Genomic DNA, 23,258 nt, shown 5'->3' with positions numbered 1-23,258 from the left:
CTCCACAGGCTCAGCTCTAAAGTGCTTACCGTGCAGGTCTGGGGGTCTGAGTTCTCTCTCCAGAACTCATGCAAAACCCAAAACAAACAAACAAACATACAAACACTTGGTAAAGTGACACATTGTAACCCTAGCCCTGGGAAGGCCGAGCCAAGTGACCCTCTGGGGCTCCCATGTCCCTCAGTCTACCCTAGTTCAGGTCCACAAGTGAACCTGTCACAGAGAAGTAGGTGGTCTCTCTGTGAATGATACCTGAGGCTGTCCTCTGGCCTCAACCTACAGTCACACAAGTCAGCACATGCTCCTGCACACACATGCTTCTGCACACACATGCTGCTGCACACACATGCTCCTGCACACACATGCTCCTACACACACACATGCTCCTGCACACACACGCTCCTGCACACACATGCTCCTGCACACACATGTTCCTGCACGCACACACATGCTCCTGCACACACACATGCTCCTGCATACACACTTGTTCCTGCACATACACAGACACACACATTCTCCTGCACACATGCTCCTGCACACACATACACACACACACTAAATTGAAATGGATGGGGAGGTATTTCTCAAATCACAGATAGATGCATCTTCTGTGGCTCTTAGTTGGCACTTTGATTTGAGCACTTGTTCTCATGATGTGGTTATTGTCACCATTGGGTGTGTCCTCCAGTCCTGACCTCACTGTGGTCCCCTAGACCTCTAGGATGTCAACTGAGCATTCGTCATAGTAGAAGTCCCACCAGAGGTGGGACATAGGCCACCATAGATCAATGTCTTCTCTCAGCCAGAGTGCTGCTGGCTGCTGCCCACAAACAATCCATTCCCTTCTTACAAGCACTCTTTGCTGCCTGTTCTCCTGGGAAAGGCACTATGAGGCTGACTCTACTGTCTGCCATCCAGTAGGAAGGAGATGTGGGATTAGAGTGCCTATGTCCCAGGTGTCAAATCCCTCCTGCCATACACAGGGAGGATGGTGTTTTCTGCTGACATCCTTCCTGTGTGTGTTTCCAGGAATCTCCTTCAGGCCTGGCACGGCTCCATACACTGTTGGCCACAACCTAATAAAGGCTCACGCTGAGGCTTGGCATCTCTACAATGACAAGTACCGTGCCAGCCAGGGAGGCGTGATTTCCATCACCATCAGCAGTGACTGGGCTGAGCCCAGGGATCCCTCCAAGCAGGAGGACGTGGAGGCTGCCAGGAGGAACGTCCAGGTGTGTCCTCTGGGTACCATCTCTTCTTGGCCATCTTCTCTCCCACTGTGCTCTGAAAGAAATAGATGGAGACCAGGAATCGAAGGTTTAGACCTAAGGCAGTTTTGTTCTTGCTTGATTTTGTGATCCTGAGGGGAAATGATCAACTAACTGTTCTGTTCTTCAGGTTTTTCTTCTGAGAAATAGCTATTTCCTTCTCAGACAAAAGGGATGAGTTTTAAGAGACTGAGTGTTTTTTAAAGATCTTCTTCTTCTTCTTCTTCTTATTATTATTATCATTATCATTATTATTATTATTATTATTATCATCAATTTAGTTTTTGGATTCAGGGTTTCTGTGTGTGGCCCTGACTGTCCTGGAACTTAATTTGTAGACCAGGCTAACCTGGAATTCACAGAGATCTTCCTGCCTCTTACTCCAGAGTGCTGGAATTAAAGGTGTGTGCCACCACCTCCTGATTTATTTTACTTTTAATTCTGTGTATGCATGTGTGCCTGTGAGTGCAGGAGCCAGTGGAGGTCAGAAAATGGCATCAGATTTCCGGGAATGGTTGTGAGTCACATGACCAGGCTACTGGGCACCAAATTTGAGTCCTCAGGAGAGCAGCAACTTTCATTGAAAATTGAACCTTCTCTCCAGCGAGTGACTGAGTTTTACGTCTTAAAAAAATTGCCGATGTGTTAGCCAGATGGCTCGGTGGCTGAAGGTGCTTGCCAATCCAAACTTGGTGACATAAATTCTATCTTCAGAACCCATGTAAATATGAAGGAGATGTGGCTGGAGAGATGGCTTAGCAGTTAAGAGCACTAAGTCCTAAGTCCAATTCCCAGGAACTGTATGGTGCCTTGCAACCTTCCATAGTGGGATCTGTTGCCCTCTTCTCACACAAAGAAATACAGCAGACTGAGCACTCATAGACATTTAAAAAAGTCTGGGAAAAAAAAATCAGATCTTTTTTTGTTTGGTTTTTCAAGAAAGGATTTTTCTATATAGCTTTGCGGCCTGTCCTGAACTCACTCGGTACACCTGATTGGCCTCAAACTTACAGAGATCCACCTGCCTCTGCCTCCAGCGTACTGGGATTACAGGTGTGTGCCACCACCACCCAGAAATATAAGTTCTGTAGTCTGGAGAAATGACTCATCAATTAAGAACACTGTCTGCTCTTCCAGAGGACCTGGGATCAATCCCCAGCAACCACATGACAGCTCACAAGTGTCTGTAACTCCTGTTCTTGGGGATCTGAAACCATCACACAGACATACATGCAGGCAAACACCAATGGACATAAAATACAAATAAATTTAAAAAGAAGGAAAGATGAAGAGAAGAGACTCCACAGAGTTGTCTTCTGACCTCCATTTGTCCCCCATGGCACCACCCCCACTCCACCTCATACACACAGATGTGCACACCACAGCTGCTGCTGCCACCCTCCACCAACGCCACCTCCACAGCTAATGATGATGATAATTTAGGCAAATTGTACAGTGCTGGGGAGGAAACTCATTGGTTGAGTGCTTGCTTAGCATGCATGGAGCCTGAGATTCTGTCCTCAGCTCTGCATGAGCCTGGTTGTGGTGATGCGTGCCTGTGAGCCTAGCACTTTGGAGACTGAAGCAGGAGGATTGGGAGTTCACGGGCATCCTTGGCTACATAGCAAGTTTGAGGCATGCCTGTGCTACAGTGAGACCTTGGTCATATGTAGGCCTCACTGGATGCAGCACTGACTTGATGCTAATTTCCTCCACTATAACCTCCTGCTTTGCCTACAGTAGCTGTAGCCATGACCTCTGGGTGCCAAGAGTTCCTTAAATTCTGAGGAACTCTAGTGCCCCTCATTTCTAATTTCAGAACAAGGATGTGCTTATACAGCCCCTGGAAGTCTGTAGTATAGTAAGCAGATGCCAGCAGGAAACAGCCTTGTTCAGTGAAGACCCCTGACAGGAGGGAGAGAGTGACCCCGATGGTACAGCCTCCCCTAGCCTGCTGGTGCCCGGGAGAGGTGAGATGCCTCCCTCCCATGTCAGTTTCAACAGTGATTTACCCCCACACAGTTCATGGGAGGCTGGTTTGCACACCCCATCTTCAAAAACGGAGATTACCCGGAGGTGATGAAGACACGGATCCTTGAAAGGAGCCTGGCGGCGGGCCTCAGCAAATCGAGGTCAGTGCTGTATCCTCAGTGGTGAGTGAGCGGAGTGAGTGTCAGTGCCAGGAAGGGCACCGTGCCTAGAACTTGTGTCCTTGCTATAAAGATGGCAGTGATAGCATCTGTAAAACTCAGGAAGACACTTAGGGTCACCCATCACCTCTGACTCTTACAATCTTCTGCATCTCCTCTTCTGCACATAGTTCTCAAGGGGAGGGAGGGTGGGTTTGAGGAAGCACCCATTTAGCACAGAGTCTCCCACTCTGTGCTTTTTCCAGTTGTGGCTTTCCATTAAATCCCATCTCCTGCATAAGATACTTTTCTGATGAGAGTAGTGAGCCTCTGATCTATGAGTGGGGTTTTTGTTTGTTTTGTTTTGTTTTTTGTCTTTGAAAGAGAGAGAAGTAAACATAAATTTGGTTGAGCAGGGAGGTGGGAAGGATCTGGGTGGAGTTGGATGAGGGGAACACATTCAAAACATTTTGTAGGAGAAACAATTTTTTTTAAAAAAATTGTTTTATTATATATTCAGAGTTCTGTTTGCATGCATGCCTACATACCTGAAGAGGCTATCAGATCTCATTCTAGATGGTTGTGACCCACCATGTGGTTTTTCAGAATTGAACTCAGGTCCTCTGGAAGAGCAAGTGCTCTTAACCGCTAAGCCATCTCTCCAGCCCGAGAAAGAAGTTTTTTAATTAAAAGAAAACTGAGCTCAATCCTGGCACAAGAATGTGCCTGATGAGATAGTTGCCATTATTGTTATTGTTCTCCAGGGTAGCCATAGAAACTGTTCCAAGCATACCCGGTCCCAAGCAACCCCTTTGCATCTCTCCAAGAACGATTTCCTCAGTTCACCCTGCGCTATTTATCACCTTGAGAGAAAGCTGTTGCTTGGGGACTGTCAGGCATGTGTTTTTTGTCATTTGGCCAGTAGATGGCAGTGGTTTACAACAGAGCATTCCTGCTTCCCTGCTTTGCTCTCATCATGGGTGTAGTAACTGGAAGTTATGGTTTCCAAGGTGCTCTTAAAACTAAAGAGAGGGGGCTGGAGAGATGGCTCAGAAGTTAAGAACACTGGATGTTCTTCCAGAAGTCCTGAGTTCAATTCCCAGTAACCACATGATGGCTCACAACCATCTATTATGAGATCTGGAGCCCTCTTCTATCATGCAGACAGAACATTGTATACATAATAAATAAATAAAATCTAAAAAAAATACTAAAAAGAGTAATAAAGGTAAGGGCCAGAGTGCTGCACCACCAAAGTGATGTTCAGAACAAGGCTGCCTGCCTTCGAAACCAACACCCAGTTGGGATTGGAGGTGTGGCATGTGGAAAGGCAGAAAAAGATGGTCCCTGGCTTTATGGGAAAGACTCAAAAGCCCTACTTCAGCTCAAGTGGCCAGCAAGGATGATAGGAGTTCAGCAGACATTCCTAATGGCCTTTGAGTCTTTCTCCCCAGGTCTGCCTTCTCTCCCATCTGAGGATATTAAAAATTGTAGTTCTTACCTTGTAGCACGCACCTGGCCTATGTAGGGCAGTCCTGATGTGCAAGGCTGTGCCACTGTGTCTGATGTAGCAGTCTGCTAGTGGGCATTCTGGACCTGGGTCAGAACTAAGTGGTAGGGTCCATAGGCAGAGTCTGGCTCCTCCAGATGGTGACAGGCCAGCAGGGAAGGCGAACTGGCATGGGATTCTAGTCCTCAGTTTCCTCAGTACAAAGAAAAGTCCAAAGACCAGGAGGTTGGTTGACCTGGGGATTTCAGAGCCAAGGCAGGGTATTGGAGGGCTGGGCCCCAGAACAAGAAGCTGGGGCAGCAGAAGTTGCTGTGTCTCAGGGCTACGAGTCAGACAGAGGAAGACTAAGCAGAATACATACAGCAGAGTTGAAAGGAGCCTGCTGCAGGGCAGGGCCACATGGAAGCTGGACAGAGACATGGCCTTGAAGCCACAATTGAGGAGCCATTACAGACTCCAGAGAGAGAAGCAAGGGTTGAGAACACAGTTCAGTGAAATAATCAGACACGAAAGTCCACAATCCAACATTCAGTTCTCAGAACTTCCCCATTAGTAAGGACAGACAGCAGAGGACACCTGAATGAAGCAAGCCCAGGAAAAGAGAGGAGCAAAGTGTGAGCTGGGAGGACACGAATGGCAAAGACTAAATTGGGCGCATAAAGGAATAGTTAAAAGAAATTACCTCAGATGCAGGCTTGGTTGTCAAACCTATCTTACATAATAAAACTCAGAATGTCTGAAGGTAATGGGGCGGGGGTGGGGGACAGCCCGCAGGGAGTGTACCCAGGACAGTGAGACCAGTGTGCAGGTGGCTCTTTGGGGAGGAGAAGGGATGGAGCAGCAGGCAGGAGCATCACCTGAAGAGCTTCCCTTTGTGGAGCTGCTCTAGTCATAACCACGTGTCTGGAGTTCTGAGTGCCCCTACTCTGTCCAGACAGTCCCTCCTCAAAGTGTGATTCCTCCTGATTCTTCCCCTAATGGCTCCCTCTTCCCAGGCTCCCTGAATTTACAGAGAGTGAGAAGAAGAGGATCAACGGCACCTTTGACTTTTTCGGGTTCAACCACTACACCACTGTCCTGGCCTACAACCTCAACTATCCTGCCTTCCTTTCATCCTATGATGGAGACAAGTAAGACAAACAACAGGATAACCGAGGCAGGAAGTGCCCTTTGCCCAGTGTAGATTCAGGTCTGTCTGTCCTCAGAACATACCTGGTGGTCTGTTTACCAGGGTTTGCTTGATGGCTACAGCACGTGGGAGCCATGTGACATTGCATCTCCCAGCTGCTTTCCCTAACACATGTCCTTGGCTTTTTTTTTTTCAATACAAAGGCCAAACTATTATATCTGTGCTATATAAATAGTATAAATGCATGGAGGAAACACTGAGAAACCAGAATAAGATATCCTTGCATGAGGCTGTGAGATGGCTCAATGGTTAAGAACACTGGCTGCTCTTCCAGAGGTCCTGGGTTCAGATCACAGCAACTACATGGAGACCCACTCTCTGACGGTAGCATGTACATTTCAACAGCAGACAGGAGCTGGGTTCATGTTAGTGTGAGGTGCCCTATGTGAATAGAACCCACAGAAGATTAGATGTCACAACCGAGGCCATCCTCTGGGTTTATAAACAAGACATCTTCTTTACCTTGTGAACTTGCAGGGGCGTGGCCACCATTGCAGACAGCTCTTGGCCAGACTCTGGCTCCTTCTGGCTGAAGGTGACCCCTTTTGGCTTCCGGAGGATCTTGAACTGGCTGAAGGAAGAATACAACAACCCTCCAATTTATGTCACAGAGAATGGGGTGTCCAGACGAGGGGACCCAGAACTCAATGACACCGACAGGATCTACTACCTCCGCAGCTACATCAATGAAGCCCTCAAAGGTAAGAGCTTCTGCCTCACTGCCTGGCCCCATTGAGCCCCTTCTTTGCTGGAGCATAGGTGTCTGCAGGATGGGGACACTAATGACAAGGCCCATTGCTTGGAGGAGTTTGAGCATTTGTTTGAGGCTAGAATCAGAGGTCTTTTCCTTCCTAGACTCACCTACACACAGCAAGTAAACCCAGTTTCCTGAACTGGCCTGAGTTAGTTCCTGACCTGAGTCCTCTGCAACCCTTAGTCTTTCTTGTTGTTTGGCATCTCTGCACATTGCTTTCCTCTGTGAGCAGGCAAGAGTTGTCTGGTGGCTCTAGGGCCTTTTGTTTGCAAGGTAGAAGAAGGACTGGGGTGGTAGCTCAGGTGGGAAAGTGCTCACTGTACAACCGTGAGCCCTGGGTTCAATCCCAGACACTGAGGAAAGCTGGGCATGGTGGTGGGTGCTTGTAATCCCGGCACTGGGGAGGGAGATAATGGAGGATCCTTGGGTCTCTTTGGCTGGCAGCCTAGCCTACCTGTCTCAAAGAACAAAGTGGACACAGCTCCTGAGGCTCACCCCTGGCCTCTCCATGCACCACACAGCACTCATATGAACACATAGTTACAACCTATGTGTGTGACATACCTGTAAACCTCGGGCTCTCCTACAGTAAAGGGAACAGACAGGAGGTCTTACTACAGCTCAGATCTTTTGCTTCTAAACACTCCTGCCTCTCCATGGGTATTTCAAGGTCCTGACTCAGACCAATCCCCCGAGCTACTGAAGAAAGCTGTGGGGTTAGCTCAGGCTATCCTAGTTCCATTCAGAACTGGGCCTTTCTAGAAAGATACCAGTGGTCTCGCATGTCCACTGTAGAGAACCTGCTAGCACACAGGAAGAGTTCAGAGTTGGAACTCACACCCTACAAAGCAGAATAATGGGGACAACTATAAGCCCGGCTTCAGGAGGACTGGCACACAGGTGTCTTGATGTGAAGTGTTCACACCCAGCATGTTTTTTAGCCGCTGTGCAGGATAAGGTGGACCTTCGAGGATACACGGTATGGAGTGTGATGGACAACTTCGAATGGGCCATAGGCTTTGCAGAGAGGTTTGGTGTGCACTTTGTGAACCGCTCAGACCCTTCTCTGCCAAGGATCCCCAAGGCATCAGCCAAGTTCTATGCCTCTGTAGTGCGCTGCAATGGCTTTCCTGACCCTGCACAAGGACCTCACCCTTGTCTCCAGCAACCAGAGGGTAGGTGGCGCTGGGAGGGACCAACACTGTGTGGTCAAGGGTGAGAGGGAGCTGCTCTTTGCACCTGCCTTCCTCTAGTTCCTGGCCTTCTCCTGCCCTTCTGTCCCCTCCATTCATTAGCATGCGCTCCAGGCACCTTTTGGCTGCTGCAGGTCTCTCCAGGGCCTGTCTTACCCTAGAGTCTGGGCCCTGCTGTGGGAATGAGCAGAGGTAGATTCCTCCAGTCCTACCTTGAAGTCGCTGTTGCACCTTTTTTGAGAAGGACAGAGGCTTTCAGGCAGTTTCTAGGTGATTTTTAAGGCTTGTATAAACAGTACCGCCAGTACTTACTGGGAAACTAAAAATTACACATGGCTATGATACTACCCAGTATCACACAAACAGCATACAGTTGCATAGCCCTGTAGTCTGAGCATCTGAGTGGTAGAGGCAGTAGAATTTGAAGTTTAAGGTCATCCATGGCTACCTAGCTAGTTTGAGGACTTTCTGGGCTACATGACACCAGTCTTAGGGGAAAAAAGGATGTGTGCCTATGGGGAGGGGCACAGTGAGAAAGCTCTCTAGAGTGAGTTCTATACTAGAGTACAAAGTGGAAAGTGTCCTCTTGAAGGCTGTCCTCTGCTGCTACATGAACCTCATGGTGTGCACATGTACAAAAAGAACAAAATAGTGGAAGGTGTCCATGCCGACAGCACAGCCATTAGCTTTGCTTTGCTGTGTTTGTTTGAAAGGAGGGTACTATGCAGCCTCTGGACTGTAGAATCAGAAGGACATTTCCGGAGCTGTGAGAGTCTGGTAGCTAACAGCGCCAGAGCCTGATCCCCACTGTCCTCTCCTAGATGCTGCCAGCCCTGTGAAGACAGAAGTGCCCTTCCTTGGGCTGCTGCTGGGCATCACAGAAGCACAGACGGCGTTGTATGTGCTCTTTGCTCTTCTGCTTCTTGGAGTCTGTAGCTTGGTGTTTCTATTGTACAAATACTGCAAGCGCTCCAAGCAACGGGAAACACAGCCAAGTCAACATGACCTGAGTCCAATGTCCTCCTTCTGACAAGTTACCAGCTCCTCAGTTGTGCAGAGAAGCCTGGGTTCTTTAGACAGGCCTGCTAGCACCAACTCCTGCCACAATGCATGTCCTTGTCAATGCTTCCTGCATTGTGGGAGATGGTTTCCATCTTGAAACTTTTTAAGTTCTCAGTGATATGAAAGCATCTTCAATATGGGAATTTTGTACTCCGAGAAGCCTGCAAGGTCCCCTGTGGGCGTGCAGAGACTCCGAACTATAAAGTAGAAGTGAAAAGGAGGTCTGCGATACTACATGCCTGTTTATAATCCGCGCACTCAGGAGGCAGAGGCAAGAGGCAGGAGGGGCTCCAGTTTGAGGCCAGTCACTACCACACAGTGAAGGCCTGTTTGGGGGTGAGAACGAACAGGGGTGGAGGTACACTGATAGCACGATGGAAAAATACTTGCCTATTAGACTCAAAGATCTGGGTTCAATTCCTAGCCCCTCACCCCCAGTGTTTGACTAACTTAAAGACTGTTATGTGGTTAGAGAGATGGTTCAGCAATTAAGAGCCCCGGCTGTTCTTTTAGAGGACCTGAGTTTGATTCCCAGTTCCCACATGGCAGCTCATAACTGTGGGAAACTCCAGGTCTTGGGGATCCAACACCCTCTTCTGGCCTCCCTGGAAACCAGGCACTCAAGTGATGTATAGACAGACATACTGGGAAAATACCCATACACAAAAACAATAAAATTTAAAAATAAGTGAGTGATTATGTCAGAAGTTTGGTTTCTTATGAGCATTCCTATCCTAAAGTTTTTTAACCATTTGAATACTAAAATGGCAGAGGAACCGTTTGGGGTCCTCAGGAAATCAGCAATGAACGACCACCTGAGTTGGATTCTGCCGCGCTGAGGCATCATGTCCTCTTGTGACTCAACATGGTGGAAAGATTATTTGAGTAGTCTATGAAAAGGTCTGAACCCAATATCTCAACTTTTTTTCCACTCATTGTTTTAATAATAGGGCTAAGTTATCCTTATGAATATAAGAATACATTATAAAATACCCATCCATTGGGTTCATATATTTCTTTTCATTATTTAAAATTTTCATTTATTTTACATCCTAATCACTTTTCCCTTCCCCTTTCATCTCCTCTTGTCTTTTCTGACCCCCATCTCCATCTACCCCTCCTCCACATCTGTTCAGAAGAGGGCAAGACTCCCATGGGTACCAACAAAGCATGGCCTATCAACAAGATACTCCATGACAAAACAAATGTAAACAATACCTATGCACAGACCCAGCAATAGAGAAGGAGCTAGAGTGAAAACTCCAACCCAGGAAAGTTAACTGTCCGTGAAAACACAGCCAACTTTCTAATCTTAACCTTGACGTTATGAGAACCAAACTGTACATACAAAGCTTAGATCCTAAAGGATGATTTGTAGCCAGGATCCATTTACTCAGGACTAAGGGGAAAAAAGTACTGGAAATTATTCTTATCTTACTTCTTTCAGTCATCAGGGAGACTGAGCTTCTCCCACGGGCTAGGGTTTTTATCAGGGATGGGGAGGAGGGTTGGTCAAAGGGCAGAGGCTGGGTTTGGCCAGGGTTGTTGTTCATCTAGGATGTACGGGAATGCTACTTGTGCTGACTTCATGACATTGATTTGGGGAAATTGGAACTGTTGGTCTCATGAGTGGGACAGGTGTGGGGTTGGTCCTTAGGCTATGATTAATCACAGAGAATGGGGTGCTATTCAGACGAGAATGGGGGTGTCTCCAAGGTGGAGGGTCATGCTCTTGTTCCTTCAGTCTCACTATGTAGGTCAAGAAACCTCAAACTCACAGAAATGCCTGCCTCTGCTTCCCAAGGTGCTGGGATTAACAGTGCACACCAACATGCCCGGCTAAATGGTGATTTACTAAAAGTGAGATTTTGTTTGCTTCTTTGCTTTTATTATTAGTTTTAAATTTTTGAGATAAGGTCCTATGTATCTCAGAGTAGCCTAGAACTCAGTATTCAGCAGAAGATTATCTTGAACTTGAGAGCCTCCTGCCTCCAGCTCCTGAGTGCTACAGCCTGATTACAGGCATGCGACACACACCTGGGTGATGCAGTGCTCTCGTTGAACTTTGTGGATGCTGGGCAAGTACTTGGCTAACCAAGCTACCAACCCGGCCCTGATTTACATCTCTATAAACTCTTCTAAACAGTACCCGTTCCCAAGATTTGTAGCTAACTTCAAAGGAAATAAGCCTGGCTCTTGATTTGTCATGTTTTAGCCTGGCTCCATTGAGAAACCAGAGTTCAGACAGGCATGGTGTCACACGCCTGCAATCTCAGCACTTAAGAGGCAGAAGCAGGAGGATCTTTTTGACTTTGGGGCCAGCCTGGGCTACCTAGTGAGTTGTAGACCAAGCAGATACATACTGAGACTCTGTGTCTAACAAAATAAAACAATATAAATCCTGGGACCCACATAGTCTACACATACTCACATAGAGAGAAAAATATATCAAGGTGCTAAGACTCAGGTGTCCCCACCATTTCCTCTAGTAACTGGTATTTATTTACTCACTCCTTTATTTACTTATTCATTTTGTTTTTGAGAAAGGGCCATATGTATCTCAGGCTAGCCTAAGTTACTGTATAGCTGAGGATGACCTTGAACTCCTGATCCTCCAAGTTGTGGGTCATGAACCACCATGCCTGGTTTCCATCGCGCTAAGGTGGAACCCAGGCCTCTGTGCATGCTAGGCAAACATCCCTCCTGGACCACATCCCCAGCCCAGGGTCTCTACTGGTCTAAGCTAATAGTTGCCAGTGGGGAAAGAGTCCCTTAGGAGAGAGGGGAGCCCAGATAAGAGCCTCTTATTGGGGGACACTCTTTTTTTATTTTTTGAGACAGGTTTCTCTCTGTAACCCTGGCTGACCTTGAACTCAGAACTCAGAGATCCATTGAACTCTGCCTCTGAAGTGCTGAGATTAAAGGCATGTGCCACCACTGCCCGGCATTGGGGGACACTGTTGTGTGGGTGTTAACAGTAGGGAGAATTTTGCTGGAAATATTGAGAGACAGAAAAGGATGGATACCAGTGAAGGTAGGGATCATGCAAAAGGATAGGAAGCCAGCTCCAACATTAGATAGACACAGGACAAAGCAGGGAGTCCAGAGCCAGAGAGAGAGGCACACACTGCTCAGGGCCATTGAAGGCCCTGGGGGTCTGCACTTCTCAGAAGGAACCCAGACACTGTCCTGGGTTTAACCCTGAGCTTTGCAGAGGGCAAAATACCAGTCCAAAGGCTGTTGCTGGACAAGGATTTTTTTGTGATCAGCCCTTTGTTCTCTAGATAGCAATTATCACTCAGTAAATTAATTTAGATAGCATTTAATCAGCAAGAGATTTGTTTATCCAGAACCTTATCATGGCTGGTTTTCAAGTTTCTGAGCTAGCAGATGTGGGATCTGTAGACACCGGGGATAACTTGATTAGGAAGACATTGGGGAGCCAGTGAGTGTTGGGCATTAGGGGACTGGATATTTGGCTCCCAACTGCTGCCTGACCTGTGAAACAGCTGACCTGCATGAGAGAAGGGCAGTGATGAGCTCATGAGATCCCACACAAGAGAGCAATAGAGTGGCCAGCCAGGCATTTGAAGGTAAGTGTGTGTGTGTGTGTGTGCGCGCGCGTGCAAGCATGCATGTAAGACTACCACTACTGTATTCTCATGTTTAAATTCTTTTTTTTTTTTTTTTCGAGACAGGGTTTCTCCGTGGTTTTGGAGCCTGTCCTGGAACTAGCTCTTGTAGACCAGGCTGGTCTTGAACTCACAGAGATCCGCTTGCCTCTGCCTCCCAAGTGCTGGGATTAAAGGTGTGTGCCACCACCGCCCGGCTCTCATGTTTAAATTCTGAATTTAAAGTTCTTCAAGCATATGTAAGGTACAGACCAGGCAGAATCCTTTTTTTCTATTTTGATTGTTTTCCTCTGTGTGTGCATGTGTGCACTAACAAATGTGCACTAATATATTACATGTGTGTGCAGATGCTTCTGGAGGCCAGGCCAACACTGGGTGTCTTCTGTCACTTTTTACACTCTTTACCCCTATCCCTTTTGTGAAGCCAGGGTCTCAGCCTCCTGATTGTGGAACTCACCGATTCAGCTAGACTGACTGGACTCACCTATCTCCGTCTCCCAGCATTGGGGTTAGTCACATACTCTCAGGCTGAACACGGTAACACATGTTTTTAATCTCACAGCTCAGGAGGCAGATGCAGGGAGGTCTCTAAGAGTTCAAGGGCCCAGGGAAAGTTAGCTGAAACAACTAAGATCATCCCCTGGGGGTTATAAACAAGACATCTTCTTTACCTTGTGAACTTGCAGGGGCGTGGCCACCATTGCAGACAGCTCTTGGCCAGTCTCTGGCTCCTTCTGGCTGAAGGTGACCCCTTTTGGCTTCCGGAGGGTCTTGAACTGGCTGAAGGAAGAATACAACAACCCTCCAATTTATGTCACAGAGAATGGGGTGTCCAGACGAGGGGACCCAGAACTCAATGACACCTTCAGGATCTACTACCTCCGCAGCTACATCAATGAAGCCCTCAAAGGTAAGAGCTTCTGCCTCACTGCCTGGCCCCATTGAGCCCCTTCTTTGCTGGAGCATAGGTGTCTGCAGGATGGGGACACTAATGACAAGGCCCATTGCTTGGAGGAGTTTGAGCATTTGTTTGAGGCTAGAATCAGAGGTCTTTTCCTTCCTAGACTCACCTACACACAGCAAGTAAACCCAGTTTCCTGAACTGGCCTGAGTTAGTTCCTGACCTGAGTCCTCTGCAACCCTTAGTCTTTCTTGTTGTTTGGCATCTCTGCACATTGCTTTCCTCTGTGAGCAGGCAAGAGTTGTCTGGTGGCTCTAGGGCCTTTTGTTTGCAAGGTAGAAGAAGGACTGGGGTGGTAGCTCAGGTGGGAAAGTGCTCACTGTACAACCGTGAGCCCTGGGTTCAATCCCAGACACTGAGGAAAGCTGGGCATGGTGGTGGGTGCTTGTAATCCCGGCACTGGGGAGGGAGATAATGGAGGATCCTTGGGTCTCTTTGGCTGGCAGCCTAGCCTACCTGTCTCAAAGAACAAAGTGGACACAGCTCCTGAGGCTCACCCCTGGCCTCTCCATGCACCACACAGCACTCATATGAACACATAGTTACAACCTATGTGTGTGACATACCTGTAAACCTCGGGCTCTCCTACAGTAAAGGGAACAGACAGGAGGTCTTACTACAGCTCAGATCTTTTGCTTCTAAACACTCCTGCCTCTCCATGGGTATTTCAAGGTCCTGACTCAGACCAATCCCCCGAGCTACTGAAGAAAGCTGTGGGGTTAGCTCAGGCTATCCTAGTTCCATTCAGAACTGGGCCTTTCTAGAAAGATACCAGTGGTCTCGCATGTCCACTGTAGAGAACCTGCTAGCACACAGGAAGAGTTCAGAGTTGGAACTCACACCCTACAAAGCAGAATAATGGGGACAACTATAAGCCCGGCTTCAGGAGGACTGGCACACAGGTGTCTTGATGTGAAGTGTTCACACCCAGCATGTTTTTTAGCCGCTGTGCAGGATAAGGTGGACCTTCGAGGATACACGGTATGGAGTGTGATGGACAACTTCGAATGGGCCATAGGCTTTGCAGAGAGGTTTGGTGTGCACTTTGTGAACCGCTCAGACCCTTCTCTGCCAAGGATCCCCAAGGCATCAGCCAAGTTCTATGCCTCTGTAGTGCGCTGCAATGGCTTTCCTGACCCTGCACAAGGACCTCACCCTTGTCTCCAGCAACCAGAGGGTAGGTGGCGCTGGGAGGGACCAACACTGTGTGGTCAAGGGTGAGAGGGAGCTGCTCTTTGCACCTGCCTTCCTCTAGTTCCTGGCCTTCTCCTGCCCTTCTGTCCCCTCCATTCATTAGCATGCGCTCCAGGCACCTTTTGGCTGCTGCAGGTCTCTCCAGGGCCTGTCTTACCCTAGAGTCTGGGCCCTGCTGTGGGAATGAGCGGAGGTAGATTCCTGCAGCACCTTCCTTGAGAAGGAGAGATACTTCTAGGTCATTTCTAGGTCAAGTTAACAGGATTGTATAAACACTACGGGTAGTAATGGTGGGGTGACTAAAGTATATAAATGACTCTGATAATAAAAGACCTTTATCCAGTTCATGCTGTAGTTTAGTTTCCCAAAGTGATGCTTGAGACAGGCTTGGGGATACGTCTCAGTTGATCGAGAGCTCACCTAGCATGCTCATGGTGATGCGGGTCAAGACACATCGTTACACAAACGTGGTACAGTAGCATAGCCATGTACTCTGAGCATGTAAGAGGTAGAGGCAGTAGAATTTGAATTTCAACATCATCTATGGCTAACTTCCTAGCCTGAGGCCTGTCGGGGCTACATGAGACTGGTCTCAGGAAAAAGCATATGAGGGTGGGGATGCACAGTATGATCCCTCATGGCTCAGTAGGTAAAACCACTATAGCCTGTGTTTTATATTGGAAACCCAAACTGGGAAGAGAGACTTCCTGAAAGTTGTCCTTTGCCCCTACATGAACATCGTGGTATGTGCACACACAAAAACAACACAATAATGAAGGGAACCCACGCCGATAACACAGCGGTGAGCATTTGTTGTGTACGGTTATGAGGGAGATACTATACCACCTCTGGACTGCAATATCAGCGGGACTTTCCAGAGCTGTGGCAGTCTGGTAGCTAACGGTGCCAGAGCCTGAGCTGTCTTCACCTAGATGCTGAACCCACTGCCAGCCCTGTGAAGGCAGAAGTGCCCTTCCTGGGGCTGCTGCTGGGCATCACAGAAGCACAGACGGCGTTGTATGTGCTCTTTGCTCTTCTGCTTCTTGGAGTCTGTAGCTTGGTGTTTCTATTGTACAAATACTGCAAGCGCTCCAAGCAACGGGAAACACAGCTAAGACAAAGTGAGCTGAGTCCAGTGTCTTCCTTCTGAGGAGTCGCCAGCTCCTCTGTTGTGCAGAGAAGCCCTGTGCCCTGTGCCTGCTAGCACACACTCCTGACCACAATGGATCTCTTCATCAAGGCTTTCTGCACTGTGGGAGATGGTTTTTATCTTGAAGCTCTCTAAGTTCTCAGTTGAAATGAAAAAGCATCTTCTTCAGTACTGGCAATTTTCCACAGACCTATCCCTAGAGAAGGAACTAGAGTGAAAACTCCAACCCAGGAAAGTTAGCTGTCCGTGAAAACACAGCCAACTTTCTAATTTTAACCTTGAAGTTATGAGAACCATACTGTACATACAAAGCTTATTCCTTTTTTAAAATTTTATTGATTTTTATTGAGCTCTACATTTTTCTCTACTCTCCTCCTTGCCTCTCCCCTCCCCTTCTACCCTCTCCCAAGGTCCCCATGCTCCCAATTTACTCAGGAGATCTTGTCTTTTTCTACTTCCCATGTATATTAGATCTATGTATGTCTCTCTTAGGGTCCTCGTTGTTGTCTAGGTTCTCTGGGATTGTGATTTGTAGACTGGTTTTCTTTGCTTTGTGTTAAAAAAAAACACTTATGAGTGAGTACATGTGATAATTGTCTTTCTGGGTCTGGATTGCCCCACTCAAAATGATGTTTTCTAGCTCCATCCATTTTCCTGCAAAATTCAAGATGTCGTTATTTTTTTCTGGTATGTAGTACTCCATTGTGTAAATTGTGGACCACATTTTCCTTATCCATTTTTAGGTCGAGAGACATTTAGATTGTTTCCCGGTTCTGGCTATACAAAACTTATTCCTAAAGGCCAGGATCCATTAGACTCAGGACTAAGAGAATAAATAGTACTAGAAATTACTCCTATCTTACTTCTTATGTCATAAAATTTCATGTGCCACTTAGATTTTGAGTAAGCCCACGGTTTTAAAGTAAACTCCTGATCTTTTGTATTGGCAAACAGAGAAACTCGATTAGCTAGGCACTAATCGACCATCAGAAAACAAAGAGAACCCACTTCCTTTCCAGGACAGTCAAGTCCTCAGATCAACAAGTAGGAGACCACTGGCTTTTTACTGCTCTTGTTAACTAAGCATGCTAAAGGAACGTTCCTGAGCCTGCCGCACACTGTCATCACATATAATACAAGTCAGAAGTCCAGCCATCTCAGTCTATTTCCTGCCATTCTTCTGCTTTGGAACCTCTCCTGCAAGATCTTAATAACCTACACATCTGTCTTTATGAACTCACCTGTGCAGCGAACTGCCTTGCTTCTTCTAACGGAGCATCAGAAGGAAACTGACTTGTGAAGGAAGAGCCGTCAGGCAGCCGGAACTGAATTCTTGCAATGGTGCTAAGAAAAAAGTCAAGCTGCAGTCAGCACCTTCACCTACAGATTCTCAAGTAGTGTCGTTCAGCACCAGACAAAGGCCGCTGAGAAAGGCCAGGACACTTGTTCCATAGCTTGATGATATAACCTTGCTCCCATAGTGAAAGGAGAGAGCCCTTAAGCCGACATCTGACATCCATGCATGCACCATGACATGCTGCTCCCACACCCATAAATAGTTCGTTCTTTCCTTCCTTCCTTCCTTTGCTTCTTTTTGATCTTTCTTTTTCCTTCAATTCAGTTGAGAGTAGAAATGATGTTTTGCAGTGGGCATGATGGCTCAGCCGGTAAAGTATTTGCCATGCAAGCCTGTCAACCTGCAATCCTATCACAGGAGGATCCCAGGTTAGAGGCAAGCCCGGGCTATGTATCCAGTGAAACCTGGTCTCAGAAAAAAAAAAAAAAAAACAAGGGCCTGGTGAGATGATTTAAGTTCAACCCCTAAGACCCTTCCTCCACAAAGGAGAGAACTAATTCCTGAAAGTTGTTGTTTACATTCACATGGACTCCATGGAACACACACACAACACCCATCCCAGGGCCAAAATAAATGTTAAACTTCTTTTAAAACAACAGAAATAAAATACAGAACCATGTAGCTATCACAGAAAACCGTAGAATATTTCATGACTTCCTAAAATACCCCTGAGCCTATTAGCAATCACTCCCTTTCCTCTCCTGGGCCTTAGCAACCATTAACTGGTTTGCCCAGTTGGACCCTTTCATCCAAAGGAATCATGTGTGATCTTTCATATAGCATTGTGTCTTCAAAAGTCATCCAATGCTCTCTCTGAGTTTGGTTCCCAGCCGCCAGGGTTGGGAGCTGCCTTGACTGTAGCTTCAAGGCACCCAACCAACATCATCTTTTCACCCCTTGGAAGTTGCTTTTGAGATTAAAAGAAGAGAGGTTTAATGTGTATGTGTCTGTGGAGAGCATATGCAAACATGTATGCATGCACACCTTCACAGAAGGAAGAAGGCACAGGGTGTCTTCTGTCACTCTCCACCTAGTCCTTTGAACCTGGGGCCTATGCTGTCTCAGCTAGCCTGGAAGTCAGCCAGTGCTAGCCATCCTCCTGTCTACTCCATGATTGGAGCTGGGTTAGACATTTCGTGGACTCCGGGCTTGTTACATGAGTGTTGGGATCTAAACTCAGATCCTTATGACTCACAGTGAGCATTCATTTATGTTTTATTTTATTTATTTGTTGTTTTGTTTGTTTTTGAAGACAGGGTTTCTTTGCAAAACAGTCCTGGCTGTCCTGGAGCTCACTCTGTAGACCAGTCTGGGCTCAAACTCACAGAGATCCACCTGCTTCTTTCTCTTGAGCGCTAGGATGCTTACGGCATGTTCCACCACTGGCAATGAGTATTCTTAATTGATGAGCCATCTTTCCAGCTCCAAACATGACCATATAAATACTATGACTTCTGAGGATGGAAAAGAGTGTTTGCCTATGCATTTAGGTTTTAATTCTTTCAATAATCTTTTTTTACTTTTTACTCTAAAAGAGTTATACTTTTATTAAATTTATCAAATATTTATTGCAATTTCTTTCTTTTTATGGTTTTTGTTTTGTATTCATTTATTTATTTATTTTGTTTTTCGAGACAGGGTTTCTCTGTACCTTTGGAGCCTATATTGGAACTAGTTCATGTCGACCAGGCTGGCCTCGAACGCACAGAGATCCACCTGCCTCTGCCTCCCGAGTGCTGGGATTAAAGGCATGCCCCAGCATCGCCCGGCCAAAAATTTATTGCAATTTCTAATAAATTTTAATTATCACCATTTTTTGAGATTTGTTGTGTTTTTATTTATGTATATGTGTCAGTGTGTGTCTGTGTGAATGTATGCCAGTAATATAGATGCCCTTGGAAACAGGAAGACGGTGTTAGATCCTCTGGAGCAAGAGTTGCTACAGGTGGTTTCAAGCTACTTGATGTGGGTGTTAGGAACTGAACTCAGGTTCTCTGCCAGATCAGCAAATGCTCTCACCCAACCTCTGAGCCATTTCTCCAGCCCTTATGAGAAAAAGAAAACAACTGCTATAAAATTTTCCTAGACTTGTAACCAAATCTTTTGAAAGTCTCTCTCTCTCTCAAAATTAATGCTTTTATAAAGACTGCAATTTACAAATTCTTTGTTTTTCTTTGAATTTTTTGGACAGGGTTTCAGTGTTTGGCCCTGACTGGCCTGTGACTCTTCATAGACCAGGCTGGCCTTGCATTCACAGAGCTCCATCTCCATGTCTCCTGTGTGCCAGGGCTAAAGGCTCGCATCACCATGCCCAGCTAGAGAATCTTTAAAAGCTGTGTTTTCTTTTTTTCTTTTTCTTTTTTAATTTTTTATTTTATTTTATGTGTATCAGTCTGTGTGAAGGTGTTAGATCTTGCAGTTAGAGTTGTTAGTTGCCATGTGGGTGCTGGGAACTGAACCCAGGTTCTCTGGAAGAGCAGTCAGTACTCTTAACTACTGAGTCATCTTTCCAGCCCCCCAAAGCTGTGTTTTCTTTAAAAAAAAAAAAAAACCTCTAAATAACTATGGGGGGTTGGCACATGCCTTTAACCTCCGCACTTGGCAGATCTCTGTGAGTTTGAGGCCAGCCTGGTCTACACATCATATTCCAGAGCAGCTAGGGTTATAATGTGAGATTCTGTCTCAAAGAATAAAATAACATGAAGAAAATAACTTTAAAATGGTTTTGGGTAGCCAGAGAGATGGCTCAGTCGTTAAAAGCACTTGCTGCTCTTCCAAAGGACCCGAGTTCAGCTCCTAACACTCAGGTAAGGAAGCTCACAACCATCTGTAGCTCCAGGTCCAGGGGATTTGACACCTCTGGTCTCTGAGAATATCTACACTCTCATGTACATGTCCACATCAGATACACACACCTACATATATAACGAAACATATAAACACATCAAAAACAAATAAAGAACAGCAAACTCCCCCCCCCCCAAAACAACCCTATCATGGCCTAGTACAATGGATTCAGGGTAAAAGCGTGGGGCTGGTGACCTGAGATTGAGCCCCAGAACCCATGAAAAGGTTGAAGGTGAGAATTGACTCCACACTGTTGTCCTCTGAAGTCCAAATATGTCATGACACATAGGCACGCTAATGATGGGGTTGGGGGCAGAGCTGACTCAGCGGTTAAGAGCACTTGTCAGTCTTGTATAGGACACTTGTACAGGTTCAATTCCCAGCACCAATATGGTGACTTAGCAACCATCCCAAAGGACCCACCACCCTCTTCTGGCCTCTGAGGTCACTAGCACACATACGTTCATGCAGGCATAACAGTCATACATGAGAAAGAAATAAATCTCAAGAAAACAGATTTTTTGAAGAGTAGTCATGTTGTGAGGGAGGAAATATTGAAAATTAAACTAATTATGTATTAATATTTTAATTTTTATTTCTTTGTAAATAATACCATTCAAAATTTCCACTTCCTCCCCTCCTCCCATTTTCCTCCCACTCCCCCTCCAGTCATAAGAGAGGGCAGGGTACCCTGCCCTGTGGGAAGTCCAAGGCCCTCCCCGCTCCATCCAGACCTACGAAGGTGTACATCCAAACGGACTAGGATCCCAAAAAGCCAGTACATGCAGTAGAAACAAATCCTAGTGCCATTATCATTGGCTTCTAAGCCCTCATTGTCAGTCACATTCATAGAGTCCGGTTTGATCACATGCTCGTTCAGTCCCAGTCCAGCTGGCTTTGGTGAGCTCCCATTAGATCAGGTACACTGTCTCAGTGGGTGAACCAACCCCTCGCAGTCCTGACTTCCTTACTCATCTTTTCCCTTTTTCTGCTCTTCAGCTGGACCTTGCGAGCTCAGTCCAGTGCACCCATGTGGGTCTCTGTCTCTATCTCCATCCATCGCCAGACAAAGAGTCTATGGTGATATTCAGGATATTCATCAGTGTGACTGTGGGACAAGGCCAGTTCAGGCACCCTCTCCTCTATTGCCCAAGGACCTAGCTGGGGACATCCCTGTGGACACCTAGGATTCCCTCTAGAGCCAAGTCTCTAGCCAACCATAAAATGGCTCCCTTAATTAAGATACCTTCTTTCCTGCTCCTATATCCACCCTTCCTCCTTCTCAACCATCCCACTCCCTCAAGCTCTCCCAAATCCTTCCTTTCTCCCCTCTCTCTCCCCTTCTCTTCTTCCCCCCACCCCATGCTCCCAACCTTTGCCAGGAGATCTTGTCTGCTTCCAATTTCCTGGAAGATCTATATATGTTTTTCTTTGGGTTCACCTTCTTATTTAGCTTCTCTAGGATCGCAAACTATAGGCTCAATGTCCTTTGTTTATGACTAGAGCCCACTAATGAATGAGTACATACCATATTCATCTTTTGGGGTCTGGGTTATCTCACTCAGGATAGTGTTTTCCATCCATTTGCATGGATAATTCAAGATGTCATTGTTTTTTACTTCTGAGTAGTACTCTAATGTATATATGTTTCACACTTTCTTGATGCATTCTTCCATTGAGGGGCATCTAGGTTGTTTCCAGGTACTGGCTATTATAAATAATGCTGGTATGAACATACCCCAGTAGCACAGACAATAAGAGCAACAATGAATAAATTGGACCTCCTGAAACTGAGAAGCTTCTATAAAGCAAAGGACACTGTCATTAAGACAAAAAGGCAACCTACTGAATGGGAGAAGATCTTGACCATCAGACAAAGGCCTGAACTCCAAAATATATAAAGAAACTAGATATTAAAATTCTAAATAACCCAATTAAAAAAATGGGGTACTGAACTAAACAGAATTCTCAACAGAAGAAGTTCAAAAGGCCAAAAGATACTTAAGGTCATGTTCAACCTCCTTAGCAATCAGGGACATGCAAATCAAAATAACTTTGAGATACCATCTTAAACCTATCAGAATGGCTAAAATCAGAAACACCAATGATAACCTATGCTGGAAAGGATGTGGAGTAAGGGGAACACTCATCCATTGCTGGTGGAAATGCAAACTTGTACAACCACTTTGGAAATCAATGTGGTGGTTTCTCAGGAAATTGGGAGTCAACCTACCTCAAGATCCAGCAATACCACTCTTGGGAATATACCCAAGAGTTGCCCAATCATACTACAAAAGCATTTGTTCAACTATGTTCATATCAATTTTTCTTAACTATTTCAATTCAATACAGAATTCCTTGAAAACAGAAGACCACATTGATATTCTTTCAATTACTAAATGTGTTATTGTGTGCACTGTGTGGTAGGGACTGAAAAGTCAGCATAGAGAAACAATATTACAAACATCAGAAGATCAAACATTTCAGATAAAGGTAGACACCAGTGGCTCACTTCTCTGGTCCCAGCACATAGCTGGTTCAGTGCAGAGAGTTCAGGGATTCTACCAGCTGCACAGAAAGGCGCAGTCTCAACATGAATGAAGGAGCACACAGCGAAGCTCACCAGTGCTATCTGCTGCTTGATGCGCTCTTGAGCCACTCTGTCTTCTGCCTTTTCTCTGCTTCTTTCTTCTAACATTCGTTTTGCTAATTCCTCTTCTTGTTTCCTCTTATAATCCAACATTTCCTTTCCAGTTTTTCTCCTTTCAATTTCCTTCTTAATCTCTCTCTGAATCAAAGAAAAGTTTGATGAACCCAAACCATAATCCAATCTTCTGTCCCAGACAATATTCTGATATAAGGAAAGCTGATTGTAGAGTGTAGTTAAAAGACCAGAACGTCATAAAATTGTCTGCTGCTGATACGGGTCAGTGAGTACAAGTGCCTGCTGCCAGAGTTTACTCTATGGACCCACATGATGGAAGGAGAAGATGATTGCAGAGGCAACAGGTG

General features: G+C 46.1%; 1 protein-coding gene across 1 annotated transcript in view; it reads left to right on the top strand.

Moving 5' to 3' along the window:
* The window catches only part of LOC121446324 (lactase-phlorizin hydrolase-like), a 39,905-nt gene extending 23,863 nt beyond the window's left edge, over positions 1 to 16,042 (top strand). Inside the window, exons 12-17 of the mRNA XM_041648876.1 lie at positions 1,030 to 1,232; positions 3,291 to 3,400; positions 5,903 to 6,037; positions 6,574 to 6,797; positions 7,792 to 8,025; positions 15,825 to 16,042. Coding sequence (XP_041504810.1) covers positions 1,030 to 1,232; positions 3,291 to 3,400; positions 5,903 to 6,037; positions 6,574 to 6,797; positions 7,792 to 8,025; positions 15,825 to 16,042 — 1,124 coding nt within the window. The remainder of the gene's footprint in view (positions 1 to 1,029; positions 1,233 to 3,290; positions 3,401 to 5,902; positions 6,038 to 6,573; positions 6,798 to 7,791; positions 8,026 to 15,824) is intronic.
* The last annotated feature ends 7,216 nt before the right edge of the window (positions 16,043 to 23,258 follow it).

This window comes from Microtus oregoni, unplaced genomic scaffold (genome assembly GCF_018167655.1).
Source record: "Microtus oregoni isolate MIOR12 unplaced genomic scaffold, Mior012 000003F_ref0000135, whole genome shotgun sequence".
In the NCBI taxonomy this organism is placed as follows: Eukaryota; Metazoa; Chordata; class Mammalia; order Rodentia; family Cricetidae; genus Microtus; species Microtus oregoni.
The sequence above is the reverse complement of the archived record's forward strand: the minus strand, read 5'-3'. Positions and strand labels throughout refer to the sequence as shown.